This window comes from Alexandromys fortis, unplaced genomic scaffold (assembly GCF_014885135.2).
Source record: "Alexandromys fortis isolate MF-2015 unplaced genomic scaffold, M_Fortis_MF-2015_v1.1 scaffold_181, whole genome shotgun sequence".
Lineage (NCBI taxonomy): Eukaryota > Metazoa > Chordata > Mammalia > Rodentia > Cricetidae > Alexandromys > Alexandromys fortis.
In genome coordinates, this window is record NW_026068069.1 from 2,995,239 (window position 1) to 3,013,863 (window position 18,625).

Here is an 18,625-nt window from a genome sequence, read left to right on the forward strand (position 1 = left end):
TCCAGGGCCGTGTAGGAAGGGCCTCTGATCCCAGCCCTCTTATTCCTGCTGTCGCTGCTTTGCGAGTCTACATTCAGTTCAAACTAACTGGAAATGCAGATGGGCACTTGAGTGTCTAGGTTTCCCAAAATACACGGTTTTCATAAGTGCTTCTTGAACTGTGTGGACAGAGCCAGCATATTATCTTCCCATTATCACTCTGTCTTAATGTCTAACTGACAAATGCCTGTCACTAAAACAAGGAGATAATAGGCACAAAAAGAAAAAGAAAAAAAATGCCTACTCTAAGAGAATAGAAAAGAAAGACCCTGGATTCCTGCCTTAGAGACACTTGTCAACTGTGGTTTAAAAAGACTTATGGGTGCCTCTGTGGGGGGGATATCTATGAGGTGTCTAATCATTTTCGCCCTTATTAGAAGAAAAGGGAAATGTTTCTCATATGTGTGTGGAAGCTTGCCCAGCCTGTTTGTTAATGTGTTAACCAGCATGGCCCTGGCCAGGGTATGGCCACCTGCAAGCTTCAGTGGGCAGGATCACAAAGTCTTAAACACTCAAGCAAAGTGGCCTCCACTAATCCCTCTGCCAATGCCATCTATGAGCTTGGAGTGTCTCTTGGTATGTATAATAAATAATCTGAGATTACAGGCCTTTGAGAGCAAGAGGCACCAATGATATGCAGATCAACAAGCAAAAGAAAAGCCATTTTAGAATTCCTGTGGAATAAGTCACTTCAGAAGGCCTCTGTATACAAAGAGTTTGGGGCCTGAGAGAAGACAACACCAACCACCAAGAAAACAGTCTAGGATACCAAAGCAGGAGAAGTGATCCATATCTACCCCTCCAACCTAGAGTGCTAGGATATGGGGAGACCAGAACCCTAGTTTATTTTACATCCATGAAGCCACATGTCTGGTTCTCTTCATTTAAATGTTCATTTGTTCACACATGTGTGTGTTCATGTATGAAGGCATGCACATGCCTTGACATTCAAGTGGAGGTCGGAAGACAACGCTGGGTGTCGGTCATCTGCCACCTTGTTTGAGGCGCTGTTATTTGAGCTGTGTCACTTGCTCCACAGTAGCTAGCCTAAGAGTTTCGGGGGGGACTCTCCTGTCGCTGCCTTCCTCCTTGCAGCGGAAGTGCTGTGAATTTGAGTACACTGGCTTTTACACGGGATCGAGGTTATCAGACTTGCTCAACAAGCCTCTAGTTTTCTTCATTCAAAAAGAGGAGCTTGTCATTATGTAATGATCCGATTCTTTCTGTCACTGGAGACGAATGAGCCCTTTAGGAATAATATAAACAAAACAAAATGACTCAGTTGCTACAGGATGTCACCAATTCCTAAAGGAAGACACCAGTTCTTCACTTTGAAGACTGATAGTCATAGGAAAGAACTGAACAAGAATCCTACCCTCTGTGTATAAATTGCAATTCAGGATAATTATGTCACATTGGTTGGTGAAGAAAAGTTCTTTGTTGCAAAAGAATTCCAACTACTAAGAGGAAAGGGGGCATATAACTGGAGGAAAAAAGGATTTCTATAGTCCACATTGAAATAATTTAGGTACATGTCACTAACAGATACAATTATTAGATCTTTTAAAAAATGCCCAAATTGGGAACTTTCTTGGACCCACTAAAAACTAGCCTCCTGGTGTGATATACCACAGACTACACAAAACCTTTACATGCTCTTATCAACTGGGAGCTGAGCCTGAAACTAAGCTGAGCCATGTGTTTCCAGAAAATAAAGGGACTAGAATAAGTCAGAGATACCACAAGGCAAAGCAGAAATAAAGTGTAATTTGAGACAAGGCTTTAGAGAGGACATATATAAATTTTCAGCAAAGGGAAGAGGGGGCCAGTGAGATGACTCAGGGGAAGGCCTCTGCTGCCAAACTTAATAGTCTGAGTTCAATTGTCAGGACCCACATGATGAGAGGAGGGAGATTTCTTTTGCAGATTATCCTCTGAACTCCACATGCTTGCCTTGGCAAATACACACATACATGCGCACACGCACGTGTACACACCACACACACACACACACACCACACACACCACACACACCCTGTAGCATGATCAATAAAAACCCAGAGACAGAAACTGGGGTTCAACCTGAAGGTCAGAAAAGCAAAACAGCCAGCCACTGGCTCTTACCTCTACCTCAGTCCAAAATGTTGATCCTGCCTCCAGGAATCTCAGAATGGGACTGTGTCTAAGAGCTGTCTCCTCCAGTCTTATATTCCTCTCAAGGGCTGGGATTAGAGGCATGCACCACTATTGCCCTATTTCTGTGGCAAACTAGTGTGGCTACTAGGATTAAAGGTGTGTGTCACCACTACCTGGTCTGTAAGACTGACCAGTGGGGTTGTTTTGCTCTCTGATCTTAAGGTAAGCTTTATTAAAATACAAATGAAATATCACTACACACACACACACAAAATGTGATTTGTACAACTTGTTTGAATAATTTTTAAAAGCCTGTCATAAAGGTATTTTTTAAGACAGTTGGAGAAATTTGAATATGATATAAATATTACATAAAACCAAATTTATTATGAAGTTTGTTAGGTGTAATTACTTTGGGCTGAAATAGGAAATGTTCGTATTTTTAGCAGCACACTGAAGGATGTAGAGGTGAAATGACGGCGCCTGGAGATTTGCTGTGCCGTCTTGATAGGGAAGAAGGGCGGGAGGGGAAGAAGTGGGAAAAGGAGGAGGGAGAGGAGGAGGGAGGAAAGGCAGAGTGAGAACTGCAAAGTTCTGATTACTTTCCACATTGAAACAATGTGTATCTATGGGTTTGCTATAATGCTCCATTTATTTGATGTTTTTATGATAAAAATCTTAAAAACTTGAACTATTTCTGAGGGACAACAGTAGGGGTCACATTACCTAAAGACAAATTGGGATCTATGATTTTGATAAAGGTTATTATCTAATGATTAGGAAATGTTATGTTCTTACTGTTTTTAACTATTTTTATTTTAAAAATACATTTAACTAAACTCCTCATTTTTGGTGTCATCACTACAAAGCACTTCATTGTTTTACACCAGGCAGTTGGAGCAGAATTTGGGAACCTGTCTTGGGTATTAGTGCTGATCTTAGCTGGAATAACTTTCTATTCCTTAGCATCTGCAGTGGCTGGTCCCTGGAGATTTATCTGACTTCATGTGTTTTTCACATTTATTAGTGAAATTGGAGACTCAAGAATAAAACACTGTCCTCAGGAACATTGTGTTAATTTGTGACACACCAGAGATTTTTTTTTTTAGCCCATAAAGCAAATGAATGAGCTCTGTGGGGGCATGGCTGTTATTCTCACCCTAGAAGGCAGTAAAGACCTGCAGTATTTATTAAGCACTTAGGAAAGGGAAAATGAATAGTGCTATGAACGTAGGAAAATATGCTCGCATTGTTGCCATTAATAATGTGATTTTTCTGTCTGCTTTGAAGGAAAACTGGATACGAATTTTAAAATGTGGTCCTCTGTACATTATTTAGTTGTTATGTTTGGAATGGTTATATGATTCTGTATCAATATAAAGTTATTTCTCTTTCTGTAAAATAGGCTGAATTGAGTTAAGACTTAATCATTAATTCTGATAGTGCTGAGTCTACAGAGAACGGGCCAGATCGGATGTTTGACTCAGGACCTTTTCTTTGGAGCTGAGGGACGTTAGGGGATCTTCTGGTGGGTGACAGCTCTCTGTGTACACTGACCGTGCACTAGAGCACTTCTGCCAGGCTTCAACAGGTGACTTCTGTGGAAAATCAGGGAGGATGCAGACCCATAAAAAGACCAGGTGGAGCCAGAAAAATGGTGCAGAGTATGAGAGGTACTGGGAGCTGCTGCAAGCTCCAAGGCCGAGGGATGGCATGAAGGGAGAGCTGGGCAGGCACCAGCAAAGGTATGCGTACCGGGGGAGAGAAGCTGACAAGCTCATGTAGGAAGAAGAATGCTGAGTGAGGTTCTGTGAAAAGATTTGCAAACGCTTTGCATTGAGGTGGGCATGAAATGAGTTCCAGAATCAAGGAAGAGATTGTATTGGCCAATTTCATGGTTCACAAGAACCCAGGATGCAAACCGAAATGACTGTGTGATAAAGTGACCTCCATGACTGCATCCTTCGGCTGTATGTTACTTTACTTCATGCTTGCTTTTATCTTATTTTAAAAAAAAAATGGAGCCATTTTAAGGAACTGATAGAAAAGAGTCTATGCGTTCATCCGATGCGAGGCACATGGCCACAATCCCAACACTGGATAGGGTAAGGCAGGAGGATTGTGAGTATGAGGCCAGCCTGCGATACATAGCAAAAACCCCGCCTGCCCCTCAAAGAGCACTGGTGGATTATGGAATAAGAAGAGGAGATGAACAGAACAGTGTCTATGACCAAGAAAAGCAGTTCCCTGAGGTACTTTGTTATTTTTACTTATGTTTATAAAAGCTGCCAAAGCAAATGCCAGTGGGGGAGAGAGAGAGAGAGAGAGAGAGAGAGAGAGAGAGAGAGAGAGAGAGAGCTGGAGACCTAGTCAGATAAGAAACTTGGTGTGTTTGAGGTCTCTTGTTAATGTGAAGCATATAGTAGGGAAGTCCATCTCTCTAATGCTAAGGGCAGAGCCCAAAAGCAAACTCCAAACAGGTCTTCTTCATTCTGCACTTGCCTCGTAGTTATCCTTATGTGTACAGGAGGCAGGACCACCAGATATTTCTCTTGATCCTCATGGATCCTCAGCTACCCGCCTCTGGTAGAAGACAGAACTTTGGACATGTGAAGAGGCAAGGCAGGGACTTCTCCATGGCCTCAGTGCACCAGGGGAAAGGGAAGCCCACAGAGAACCCTCACTTAAAATAAGCCTGTAGAGACTCAACTGAAGAGCCGGCACATCTGCACAGCTGATGCTGGGTTGCTTGAGGATAACGAAGGAGAAGGCGAGCACAGCTTGAGGACCAGTCCCAGACTGGCTTCCTCAGTGCCAAGCACTCACTTGCTTGCTGATAGAGCATAGGCATGAATCTAACAACAAATTAGGACCTTCTCATTTAGAATGTGTTTAGCTTCCTTGTATCTAGGGAGTTTCTTTTCTTGCTAGCATACTATCCTCTGCCTCTCTTTCCTCATGCACGTGGACAGGGAGTGTGTTTGGTTGGCACGAGGCACTCTGAGAGTGGCTTGAAGATTGTACTATACTCGTATATTTCCTTTCCAAGAGACATCACATTGGCATCTCTGTGTGTTTCACCTGCCCCTCATACTATTTTCTAATGTGGTGGTTTTAAACTTCCTGACCTGCCCTCAGAACGCATCTGTAGAGCCCCACCTCCTCCTCAGCTCAGCGGTGGGGACCCTGTGTGTAGGATCCAGTTGTTATTTACAAGTGTAATTCAGCTGTCGTTGGATCTTTGAACACACAGAGTTGTTATGGGATTTTTTTAATTGCCATTTTCATCTATCTAATTAAAATTAAATGGAAAAAATGGATAGCCTCCAAAATCTGAATTAATTTCATGAGTACTTCTTCAGGGGAAAAATATGTATAAATATGATAATTGGTACTTTATTTGCCTTCAGCAGAATGAGGAGGTTTTTACCTGAGTGAGGAGAAAATATAGTCATTTTTAATGAGAAAAATAAGGCTTGTCTGATGCTGCTGATACTTCTTGTGGCTACAAATCAGAATTAATTACATGGACGAGAACTGATAAATAACTCTGAATCTAACTTTAACACAGTGCACTAGAAATGTGTTGTCAGAACTCCTACCGTGCTGGCTTCCCTTATGCTGGGCCCTGGCCTTTTCCTTCCTGTAGCTCATCACTGATATTTACACATGCCTCAAAAAGAAGACCATTACCCCTGCCCCCAATCAAAACCTTTATCATGCTTAGAAACGGGCAATTCACTTGCTTACTATACTCTGTGTGTGTGACAAGCACAGAACAGAAAATAACGAAACAGAAAAGGGTGGATGTTTTGCTTTGTTTTGTTTTGTATTTTTCACTTACTGGGTCAGCCAGTATTTTCCCCTGCAGACTCATCAAGTGCCTGATGGACAGGTTTATTAAAACTTGGATGGTCACTTTATTTGGAATGACATACTCTGTGTTCTACATAATGAGGTCGGTGAAGCATCCAGAAAGAAATGTCTAATTTGGAAGCATGAGTCTGTAAGCACAGCCCTGCCGTGGCCATTTAAGTAATGAAGCAGCTACTTTGTGGCTCCACATGCATGGTGAATGGCCTCCTTGGCGTGTTTTTGAAAACTTCAGTGTTGCTGGTAATCGCGTCCCAGCAACCTCCTTGGAGAGCCTTTGTGTGCTGTTCTCAGAAGAAATATGCAGCTTTTACGCCTTAATGGTTTTGAGATTAGTCACTTGCTCCATTTTTGTTGGAAAGGAATGTCACTGTGTGATTCTCTGCCTCCCCTTATTTGCTCTGAACATTCACGATACTCTAAGTTCATCAGCCATGCAGCGTACCGTCCGCTCTTAACATGCCTGGAAAGTCAAGGAAATGTTCCCTCAAAGAGCATTTCTGTTCTCGGGGTCTGGCTAGTCTGCCAAGCTCTCTCAGAAGGGAAGCTCACAGACAGACCAGTATTGCTGCTTTCTCATTTCAACCACCAGCTGCTCCACATTGCCCACTCACTGATCTCATTATGGGAGGCCGTGCTCCTTGGGTATCAACCCTTCAAGAAAGCTAGGGATGTTTTACAGCTCCTGTCTAAAGCAGATGCATGAAGGAAAGTTGAAGGCAGACTTCTGAGTTCTGGACCAGCGCTGGGGATGTGGAACTCTGTAAACAAGATGTCCAGCTGTACCGTAGCTCTGCGGTGTCTTTCCTTCCCCTGAAAGTCAGGGTATCAGGGTTCCCTGAACGATCAAGGACACAGGTGGCAATGAAAAGGTGCTGGTCTCTGCAGCCTGGAAGAGACCTGGCCCTCCAGATTGTTTGGTTCCCTGCACTTCTCCTTGGGAAATGCCAAGCACAATTTGCGATAACTGCACCCTACAGTACCAGAAACTTCCTAGGACTAGCTAATACATCCTCAAAAACTATTTAAAGATTTACTCAGCTGAAAGAATGAATAAGTGGATTTTCTTCTTAGATTGCCCTGTTGACCAGCTCTAATTGTGAAGGTGATCCGAGATCCTTCCAGGACAATTTGTACCTGTGACACCTGTGACACCTACTTCTCTTACTTTGTACTTAATTTCACATGGGATCTGGTCCCCTAACAAATTTGAAGTATCCAATACATTATTGTCCATTGTGATTACAGGATCAAAGATTTTTGGGGTGCGTTCATCTTGCTTGATTTGATGCCCATTGACTAGTAATGGCTCAGCACTTTCAGGGACCATTGCCGTAGTTTGTTATGACTTCTTCAGACTTCTGCACTTAGGCATTAAGGTTGACTATGAGGCCGTACCCTGGCCCCAGCCAGCCGAGGCAGCTCTCACACAGCTTCATATAGTCAGCTCTCACACTCTTAGGCTTGCTATTCTGCCTTTAGACCTTGTGAGTAAGTTAGAACCTCAGAGACGTTGGTTGAATTGATTTCTCAAGCATCTCGACCTGTGCCCCAGAGACGACAGTTGACCTGGTACTAAAAATCCAGTTCTGCTACAATCAGGCCTGGAAAGGAACTCGGGAGTGGCTCATGTTTTGTTTTCTAGTTCATTCTTACATGCTAGGTTAGTTGAGGTAGAAGTGAGTGGCTGCTATAACAAGTAGACCCAGGCATTTTCAATATCACAGAAGTATTGATCAGCTATCATTACATTTTCATCACTACAGGAAGTCGGTGAACATGGACAAGGTCTCCTGTCCAACACATAAAACGGCACCATGTCAGCATTCAAGTATAGCACAAAATAGGTCAAACACCATAAGGGAAGGGGATTTTAAAAGGCAGAATTCAGGTACAGCCCAGGCTAGCAAAAGAATAGGAATTATGGATTAGCATAGTTCAAAACATAAAATATGTATATATGCTCCATCCTTATTGATTTCATTTAACTTTTTACTCTGTCTCTTTTAAGATTTTTATTTTGTGTATTGGTGCTTAGCCTGCACATATGTCTAGGGACCACGTGTGTACCTCTTGCCTAAGGACATCAGAAAAGGGCATCAAATCCCCTGGAACTGGAGTAATCGATAGTTCTAAGCTGCCATGTGAATGCTGGGAAATGAATCTGGGTCCTCAGAAAAGCAGCCAATGCTCTTAATCACTAAGCCATCTCTCCAGATCCCAACTCTAAAAGCATGGTCTTATCTTGTGCTATTATCTGGATATAGTTTGTACCTCCAAAGGTTATGTATCAGGAACTTGGTCCTTGGTCTTGCAATGATTGTGGGGTAGTTGAACTCTAAAGAAGTGGAACCTAGGGCTAGAGAGATGGCTTAGAGCAGCGATTCTCAACCTGTAGTATCCTCTTTGGGGGGGTGGGGTCAAATGACCCTTTCATGTGGGTCACATACCAGATATCCTGCGTATCAGATATTTACAATTCATAACAGTAGCAAAATTGTAGTTATGAAGTAGCAACACAAATAATTTTATGCTTGGGAGTCACCTCAACATGAAGAAGTATATTAAAGGGTCACAGTGTTAGGAAGGTTGAGAACACTGAGTTAGAGGATTAAGGTGCCTGCCACCAAGCCTGATGATTCAAGTTCAATCCCCAGGATTCTCATGGATGAAAGAGAGAACCAACTCCTGCAAGTTGCCTTCTGACCTCTATAAACATGCTACGGCCGTGTGTGTGTGTGTGTGTGTGTGTGTGTGTGTGTGTGTGTGTGTGAACTGAGGGGGGGGGGGTCAGAGGATGACGTCACAGAAGTTTGTTTCTCCTTCCACCTTGTTTGAGACCTTTCTTGTTATGTTTTTGCTATGCTACACCAAGGCTGGCTGGCTTCAGAGCTTCTGGCCAAGTCTCCTTCCTGTCTCCCATCCTGCCAGAGAAGTGATGGGACTATAGATGCACTACTGCACCGAGGTTTTTATGTGGTTCTGAGATCAGCTCATCAGGACTGCTTAGCAAGCACTTTTACCCTCTGAGCCGCGTCCCCACTCTGAGTGCAAGGATTTCTGTTTTGTGTTTAAGAAGCGCTTGCCCTGTGGAAGATCTAATGTTTGCTGTCTCCACATGCGACCTCTCCTCTTAAAAAAGCTCCACCATGATGCTGTCTGTCATGATGCTGTCTGTCATGATGCCGTGCAGTCAGGGAGGCCCTTATTTTCATTAGTGCCTTGCTGTTGGAGTTTTAGCTTCTAGACTATGAGCTTAATAAGCTTCCTTACAAGCTACCCAACCTCAAGTACTGTGTTATAGCAATGGAAAACTGACTAATTACTTTCAGGCCTCACAAACCACCAGCTAAGGTGGCTCAGGGAATATGAATACTCAAAGTTCAGATATTCAGGAGAGCTCAGGGAAGTCCAAAAGGCTGCTCGTCCTCACCGTTTATCCTAATGTGTGGGGCACCTCGGGTATGTGCAACCTGCTACCCAGGCCACATGAGTCCCGGAAAGCTCTGAATACTGCCTGACACATTGTAGGTGACTTCATATCATATTGGACACCCAGTGAATTTTGTGCCTCTAAGAACAGAGGTGGGATTTTTTTTTATTGGGGGGGGGGGTTGTTTTACTTTGTGATCTTCACGGAGCTCTTTGGAGGCTGGGGCACCAGATTGGAGAGGTGAACCTGGATGTACTTTCTGAGCGCTTCCCTTCCCCCATGTCCTGAGTCTGCGTCTTCACGATGCCAGCCACGTTCCCATGGAAATCACTTACCAGTGGCACACTGTTCCAGAAACCCGGCGATGATTAGCTGCAGCCTGGTTGGGGCTCCTGCTTTTGTAAAACCTGTACTCCGTCCTTTGCAAGGGTCATCGTTTTAACAGACAAGCCTTTCTATTTTAACAATTCCGTAATCAGGCTTTCATTTATTTAGCCTCCTGATCCGTTTTTCACTGTCTCCCCCTTGTCCACCTACACCCACTCTTCCCACTGTGTGCAGCTGAGTTTGTCCAGTACCAAATCATCCTTTATTCTCAACCTGAGAATGAAATTGAATAAGATGTCAAACCCAGCCAACAAAGGACCCCTCCTACCGGTGGAGCTTGAGATTTCAAGCTTACACACACCCAACTTTCCAGGCACAGCAGAAATGTAAAAGAAGGGCATTCTTAGGTGGGCTGGGAAGTCACTTCCCTTTCCATAGAGAAGCTGCACGGGCACTGCTGAGAAAGCAGTCAAATGGTGGTTGAGGTGCGCAAGGTCAGTGGGAGACCAGTGCTGGCTGCACACCCGCAGTTCGGCTCCTTTGAGCATCCAAGGCAACAGCCTGCTGCTTTCCCAAGAGGCTCCAATCAAGACAGGGGAATGCGATACCCTAGGTGTAACATATGCATGCCAATCAATACCTACAGCCTGCGGGCCCACTCATGCCCACCCATACCTCATCTCAACCCCTGAACGTCCTCCTCCCTAAGATCAGGGCGCCACGTGCCCTCTTCCCTCCTCCTCTGCATGAGTAGGTGATTGGATCTATTCATCTGGGGCTGGAACCAACTCAGCCATCTCCACTTGATCAGGCACATTCATGCTCTGTGTGATCCCTCCCACCCCAGTTTTAATCCAAAGAATAGTCTTTTGAGGAGTAGTGGGATTCTCTGCCAGCGTGACAGCCCTTGGCTCTCAAAGGTATTCAGTGGTATAGAGCAGGCATGCTGATTTTTTTTTTCCTTCCAGGAGTGCTAGATTGGAATAGTTCTTCAGCTGACTCCTAAGCTCAGTGACAGTTTAGAGGATCCGGGGTGCGTGGTTCTATATTCATTGTACATGAGAAGGGGTCAAGGCTTGCTTGAAAGAGAGGCAAGGTAGAGGTACCTTATTGAACACAGTGCCCAGAACCCTTTGCTTGTGAAAAGTGAAATGGAATATACCATTCAGAAGCTAAATCATAGATGAAAATATGTCCAAGAGAAACTGTGTCTAGAATATTTTAAAGGCATTTTGTTGTGGAGGTAAGGGCACTCACTACTTCCTTTGAGGAGAGCTTACTCTGTTACTAGTGACTGACCGTGCCTGAAGTGGGTAACCTAACTAGGGATGGCCCTGGCTCCCACTGGCCCCTGTGCACCACTCCCTGCCCCCCTTCCAGTTCATCAAGGAGAGAGAGAGAGAGAGAGAGAGAGAGAGAGAGAGAGAGAGAGAGAGAGAGAGCTCTACTCTCTGGGCTGGAGTTATGCAAAAGCCAAAAATAGACTCTCGGAGTGCACCCAGACATAATGATTCTGTGCAGCAGAAGGTCACTGTGTCTGCTTTTCCTGCCAACACACCCCTGGCTCTTCATCTATGGCTGCTTTGTGAAGCAAGCGAGCTGTGCCAGGAAGCTGCACTTTGTGGCTGTGAGGCACTATGAGAATTTAGAATCACTTCAATGAGGTTTTGTCAGGGTAGGCTAGAGGAGGGGTTATACACAGTTTGAGAGGAGGACCATCTTTTAGCATCCTTTTGTTTATTGGCCTGAACACTACTGTAACTCCATTTAAGGGGGGGGGGGTCTCTCTGGTTCAGCTACAAGCAATCTCCACACCGCAAATTCTGCCCAAAAAACAAAAAGGTATCTGCCCCATAAGAATTCTGTGTTTCTAAGTAGTGGGATCGTGAACGAGTTTCTCCATGCTTTCTAGAACATACAATATATATAATAAAAGTAAAGCAACAAAACCTAGTTTTACATGTGTATGCATGTTAACATGTATGTGTGCATGTACGGGATATACACATAGGTTTGTCACACAGGTCCGAAGTTGATGCCTCAGTCTCTCACCACTTTGTTTATTGAGACAGGGTTTCCCTCTGAGCCGAGAGCTCACTGATTCCTGTCACCCTAACTAGCCAGCTTTCTCCAGTGATCCCCTGCTTCTGTCTTCTGAGTGGTGGATCACAGGCAGCCACCACAGCTGCCAGGCTTGCATGTGGGTTCTGCCGGCCTCTGGTCTTCATTCTTCTACAGCAAGCACTTTATCCAGAGAGCTATCTCCTCAGACCCCAACAAAGCCTATTTTTTGGAAAATAAAACTATGCTCTATGCTATCCATCTGTTTCTTTGGATTTTTGATATTCAATACTGGCAAATGGCATGAATGGACAGCCACTGCCAATGTTCGTGCATCACCCCCTGACCGAGGATTGGTATCCACAGCCAATTCTCCATTTTAGATTCCAGAGGGCTGCTGGACAGAACATACGCACACACGCGTACGCGCACACACATACATACACACACGCACACCCAGGGAGGCTTCTGGTAACAAGAAAAAAGGAAGTCATCCATGCACCTCAGTAGCAAGGATAGATCAGAGCCATTTGTTTCAAACAATGAGACCTGAGCCTGTTGGGAGGGAAACTGTCCACTCAAGTTCACCTGAAAACACCGTGTTCTTGCCCTGATGCACAGGATTCTGAGAATGGGAAGATCCTGTCTTCCAGACCTGTAGGGATCAAATAAAACATAATAAGTAGAGACAAACATCTAGAAACCACCCCTGGAGGGATCCCAAGTATCTTTTTCTGAGATGGAGAGGGAAAGACAAGGTTTGCATTGCCTGGATTTGAGCTTTGATGACCCTGACTGCTTGCGTGACAAGAGTTCCGTCTGTCAACCCATCCCACGTCCTGAGCTCGAACCATGTGGAGCATGAGGTGACAGAAAGGGCACAGTGGGTGGTGGCGCTATGTCACATCACCTCTGGGTGTAATGCAGCCTGCAAGTTCCCTCATGACTCACGCACGCATCTTTGTTCCGTAGCACACAAACGAAAGCCAATGCTAATGTATTTATTATAATACCCATTTGAAAAACAAAGCCGTTCATCAGACTAATCATTGCCTGAGCAACTGTTTGAAACTGGCTCGGATGGGCTAGCTTTTCACAGGAAGTTAATCTGTGGTTTTTGAGGTCGATGGTTGCATTACAGGACGTATATGTGGCAGGTTTGGGGAGTGACTGAATGATGCCCCAGAATGGGCAATTTTGCCAGATTCTTTGCTTTCCCTTCCTTTTTATCCCTCCCTGTTTTTAATCTTAGCATCTCTGAATAAAACTGCATAGAGAATAAATTGCTTACAAGAAAAACTAGTTGCGAGCAGTTTTAATAATGATTCTAGTAACTTTTAGTGAGTGTCAACAAAGACTTATTGCATCGCTGGTGCAGAGTGGGAGAATCGCTTATCTTCTCTTCAAGTCTGAGCTTCGGAGCCATCATTCTGTCCCCTCATGGAAAGCAGAGCTCCGAAATGTGTGTGTGTGTGTGTGTGTGTGTGCGCGCGCGCGCGCGCGCACGCACATGCTTGTTGTCTTTTTCATAAGCAGGTGTTCATAACTCTCGTGGCCTGTGGACATATGAGTGAATGTGTGTGCAAATGTATGCAAGTATGCTTGTGTTAAATAGTAACAAGATAATAATGCCGCGTCTAAGCTACCCTAGTATTTATATTAAATAATGACATGCTGATGTTGGTGGCCCATAATTCTCCATTTTCCATTAACCATCCAGCCAAGTAAACTGTTTTCTGATCTCTCTTAGATGGAAATCCTCTATGAATGTGGAAGCCATTAGCAGAGTAATTGCTGTCTGTTGCCATGACAACCAGCCGCTGCAGTCACCTGCCCGAAGTCTTGCCAGACTGCACCAGCTCAGCCGCGCCTGTAGTGAAGACTGTGGAGGATTGTGGCAGCCTGGTGAATGGGCAGCCACAGTATGTCATGCAAGTCTCAGCCAAGGACGGGCAGTTGCTGTCAACCGTAGTGCGGACTCTTGCCACCCAGAGGTAGTGCCACCGTTAAAATACACGGGTCTGCAATTGATTCAAAGAGCTGTTTGTCAAGTGGAGAATATTAAAGGGAGGATAATTGGTGTTCAGGTCTTTGTGTCCGGGAAGAAAGGTACTGGGAAAAAGAAACAATAAAAAGACTATCCATGTTCCGTGGCCATTTCCACAGCAGCAGGATCGTAAAGCTAAAATCATGTGGCCGCATGCCTCCTAAAGCCACTGTAGAGAGCCAGGCAGGGAAAAGCTGCCACAAGATATGGGGCTGCTTGCTGTACATCTGTTATTTTGACACTGCGGTGGCCGGTTTTGTCCTCTTATCCCCAGCAGCTAACAAAGCTAGCCCTTTGTTAGGACAGAAGGTAGAAGTCACCTGATTTCAGGTGGCGGAGCCAAAGTGATTGGATTTGTGAAATTGAAATAAGGTCTTCAGTAGCCCAAGCTAGCCTCATACTCACTGTGTAGCTGAGGATGGCCTTGAAGACCTGGTCCTGCCTTCACCTCTTGCATACTGGGATTAGAGGCATGTGCCACCATGCTTGGTTTTGTGGAAACAACTTTTGAAGTAATGTTCCCAGTGTGTATGCCTCTTAGCACTACCCAGTGGATATGCCGTCCAGGCTGTTCTCTGGGGGAGTCTCCTTTCTCCGTGTCGGGGTCTGTCCTGTCATCCCCTTCACTCGACAGCCCCATCCTGCCTCTCCCTCTCCAGGCACACGCCAGCCTGTAAACTGCTGTCACAGTTGGTTTCCCTGTGTGGAGAAGAATGGGGTCTCTAAACAGCCTGGAGACCCCTTATTCAGGCCAGTCCTTGTCCTAAGGTTTCCTCTTACGCTGCTGTTGCCCATGGCAGATTGGGGGCTACAGACTCCTAGTGTACCATGTACATGGCTTCTCCAGTTTTTTTTTTTTTTTCCTCCAGGGGAAAAAAGAAAAAAAACTTCTAGTTTCCTAGCACCCATACCAGGCAACTCATGGGCTCCTATAATTCCAGTTGGGGTGGAGGACTCTAATACCTTTGGCCTTTCTAGGCACGTGTACTCATGTGCATACACACACGCACACACACTATTAAAAATAACAAAGTCAATCTTTAAAATATGTGTGGCTGTCACAGAAGACAGAAAGAAAAATATGTAGTGTATGTTTCCCACTTCTTGGAGAGTTTCCAGCAACTGGCCAGTGCTCAGAACATAAAGAGGTGGCAAATGTCATTGCCCCCCTGTGAACCAAGGATGGATGGCAGTATGTGCACCAGCCATTCTAGCAGGCACCACTCACTTTGCTTAATCAAGAAGAGCAGGCTGGTTGATGTAACTTAAAAACTGTGAGTGTCAGTGTAACTGAGAGCTCTGTCTGTCTGTGTATGTGGGGGGGTGGGGTGTGGTGTATGTCTCTCTTTTAACTACTTCTGGGCCACACATCAGTATACACCAAAACACTGAAGTTTTTCCCTGATGAGATTCAAAACAAACAAAGGAGGCCAAGAGACAAAAGCCAGCTGTCAGCTTCTCACTGTCCTCTCCCCAGAGCCTGGACGGGTCTCCTGAACAAGTGAAAGGGTGATCCTGCCCGCCTCTAGCTCTCGTCCATTCTCAGGATCATTTCCAGAAAGGCCTTTGGTGATCAGTAGTGTTTCCATAGCTGTTTCCATTTGGTTCAGAGATAGCACTAAAAAGTAATGGGGTGTGGACTTAGGTTAGCATCCTCTCTGGGGGACTTGGGAGAAAGAAGGCAAAAGTGTGAAAGGAGCCTGGGTTGTCACACACCACGACAACATTCTTTGAAAATGCCAGTCATGGAGGCAGATGGCCCCTCTCGTTGAAAACTGAAGTCACCTTAATTTGATATTTCCATTAGGCTTGCATGGTGAGGTCTGCGTCACTTGATTTTCCGCAGCCTGGGTCATTCTAGGTCCTTCAGATCTAAGCCTCAGCTCCAGACCAACTTTTCTCACTTTTGAGCCCATTTTAGAGATCAGGAGACTAAAGTATGGCAAGAAGAAGTTACTTGTTCACAGCTGTCTGACAAGTAAGCTCCCGAGCTTGGGTTTGAGCCCAGACAGCCAGATTGCAGAGCTGGGAACCATCGATGGTACCATGCCCTCTTCAAAAAATAGGAGGGAGTGGCTTTTCCCCTTGAATGCAAGACTCTAGAGGCCACCTTAGTAGGACACATCCACCACTCCCTTGCAGTGTAGTGTCTCTAGCCTCCTAGGGAGTGTCTCCATGAGCTCAGAGGACACTGTAGTGTCTCCAGCATCCTAGGGAGTGTCTCCACGAGCTCAGAGGGCACTATAGTGTCTCCAACATCCTAGGGGTGTCTCCACAAGCTCAAAGGGCCCTGTAGTGTCTCCAGTATGCTAGGGAGTGTCTCCATGAGCTCAGAGGGCCCTGTAATGTCTCCAGCATCCTAGGGAGTGTCTCCACGAGCTCAGAGGACCCTGTAGTGTCTCCAGCATCCTAGGGAGTGTCTCCACGAGCTCAAAGGGCCCTGTAATGTCTCCAGCATCCTAGGGAGTGTCTCCACGAGCTCAGAGGACCATGTAGTGTCTCCAGCATCCTAGGGAGTGTCTCCACAAACTCAGAGGACCATGTAGTGTCTCTAGCATCCTAGGAAGTGTCTCCACAAGCTCAGGGGGCCATCTGCACCTCCTGTCTGTGCCCAGCTCAGTCTGCTGCTTCCGAGTCAGGTGCCAGTTTACTTCCTGCTCTCACTCTCCTGTAGCATTGAAAAGAGAAATGAAGATAACCTTGTGTGTACCTTCATCTGACTCAAATGACGCTCTTTGCCTAAAAACTACAATTGATGTCATCTCAAAAGAATTTGTTCTTGGGGCTGGAGAGATGACTCAGCTGTTAAAAACACTCAATGCTCTTGCAGAGGACCAGATTCCGTTCCTGGCAACCGCATGGTGGCTCAGAATCATCCATAACTCCAGTTCCATGGATCCAATGCCCCTTTCTTGCTTCTGTGAGCACCAGGCATGTGTGTGGTGTACATACTACCTGCCAGCAAAACACTCACACATGTAAAATTAAATCATAAAACCTAAAAAGCTTTTTTTTGGGGGGGTGGGTATTTCAAGACAGGTTTATCTGTGTAACAGCTCTGGCTATCCTAGAACTTGCTTTCTAGACCTCACAGAGATCCGCCTGCCTCTGCCTCCCAAGTGCTGGGATTACAGGCATGCACCACCACCACCCAGCTCTAAAAAGCTTTTTGAAAGAATTTGTTCTAAATAGTGATGAATGATTTTTGTAGATTTATTATATTTTATATGTGTGAGTCTTTTCCCTGCCTATATGTATGTATATAAATACCACTTGTGTGACTGGTGCCTACAGAGGTCAAAAAGAGGATGCTGAATCCCCTAGAACTGGAGTTGCAGATGGTTGCAAGCCACCATGTGGATTCTGGGAATTGAACTCATGTCTTCTGCAAGAACATGTGAATTTAATCATGGAACCGTCTCCCTAGCCCATAATTTTATTTTTTGATTACCTGAGCTTTTTCTGTGTTCAAGACAAAAATCTGGTGCTGGAAAATATAGGAAAGAAAGAAGTGGGCTGGGAGATGCTCAGTGGATAATGCGCTTGCCACACAAACATGCAGGCCAGAGTTGGGATCCCCAGCATCCACATCAAGGCCGAGCAGATGTGACTGCTCACTTCTAATCCCTCCACTTGTGAGGTGGGGACAGGGAACTCTCCAGAGCAAGCTGCCTGACTACATAGACTAGTTTGTCCATTTGCTAGATCTGAGTTCAAGAGAGAGAGACCCTGCCTTAATTTATAGATGGAGAGCAACATCCATGATGACACCCAGCATCAACTTCTGGCCCCTAGCATACACACATGGGAATGTGTGCCTATATATACATGTGCACACACACACATAAATATACACACGCATGCACATGCAAAGAAACCATAAATTTTTAAAACATATAGGCATATTTAAACCTATCAACTCACAGAGATACCAAGTCTTTCATCATTCTGAAGATGCAAGGGGACCAAATTTTCCAAAACATGCCCTATAAAACAATTATAAATCCTAACATTCCTGTTCAAACCACATTACTAGGTAACCATGTTGAAGGTAATGTTTATACCTAAAAGTATTTCAACAGATAAAGGAAAAGAATGATAGAAGTGAACATATCATCTTTTGTCTATTCAACAAATTAACAGGTCAAGTCATTAAGGCTCAATGGCTTCTGACATCACACATGAAAAAACATGAGTCCGCAGTGTCCAGAGGAAATATATTCAGGCACACATATATCTGTAAGGAGGGGGGCTTAACGCAGTTTGTATTCTGAGCAGCTGCCCCTGGGGAGGGCCCAAATGATGCAGATCAAGGGCCCTCCACAGGGCGGTGGGTTGTCACTCGGTGACCAGCAGGTACCCCTCCTTCTCTTGCAGCCCCTTCAATGACCGGCCGATGTGCAGGATCTGCCATGAGGGCAGCAGCCAAGAGGATTTGCTCTCTCCATGTGAATGTACGGGGACCTTGGGGACAATCCATCGGAGCTGCCTGGAGCACTGGCTGTCATCCTCCAATACCAGCTACTGTGAGCTCTGCCACTTCAGGTTTGCAGTGGAGCGCAAGCCCAGGCCGTTGGTGGAGGTCAGTAAGTGGAGCACGTCCTGAAAACTTAGCTGTAATGAGCAGATGATGTCTGCTTTTATGCCCAGTCACAAATCCAAATCCTGTAGAGCTTCACCGGAGCACAGCTCGGGGGGGGGGGGGGGGG

The 18,625-nt window shown here is 45.2% G+C and overlaps 2 protein-coding genes across 4 annotated transcripts in view; one reads left to right on the forward strand and one right to left on the reverse strand.

Annotated features, from left to right (window-relative positions):
- Positions 1 to 18,625, reverse strand: part of Spmip10 (sperm microtubule inner protein 10) — a 497,054-nt gene that overhangs the window by 281,968 nt on the left and 196,461 nt on the right. The window lies entirely within an intron of this gene.
- Positions 1 to 18,625, forward strand: part of Marchf3 (membrane associated ring-CH-type finger 3) — a 144,835-nt gene that overhangs the window by 94,570 nt on the left and 31,640 nt on the right. For all 3 annotated transcript variants that reach the window (XM_050120910.1, XM_050120908.1, XM_050120909.1), the window contains exons 2-3: positions 13,620 to 13,863; positions 18,294 to 18,498. In XM_050120910.1, the coding sequence (XP_049976867.1) occupies positions 13,676 to 13,863; positions 18,294 to 18,498 (393 nt within the window). In that variant the 5' untranslated portion in view covers positions 13,620 to 13,675. The remainder of the gene's footprint in view (positions 1 to 13,619; positions 13,864 to 18,293; positions 18,499 to 18,625) is intronic.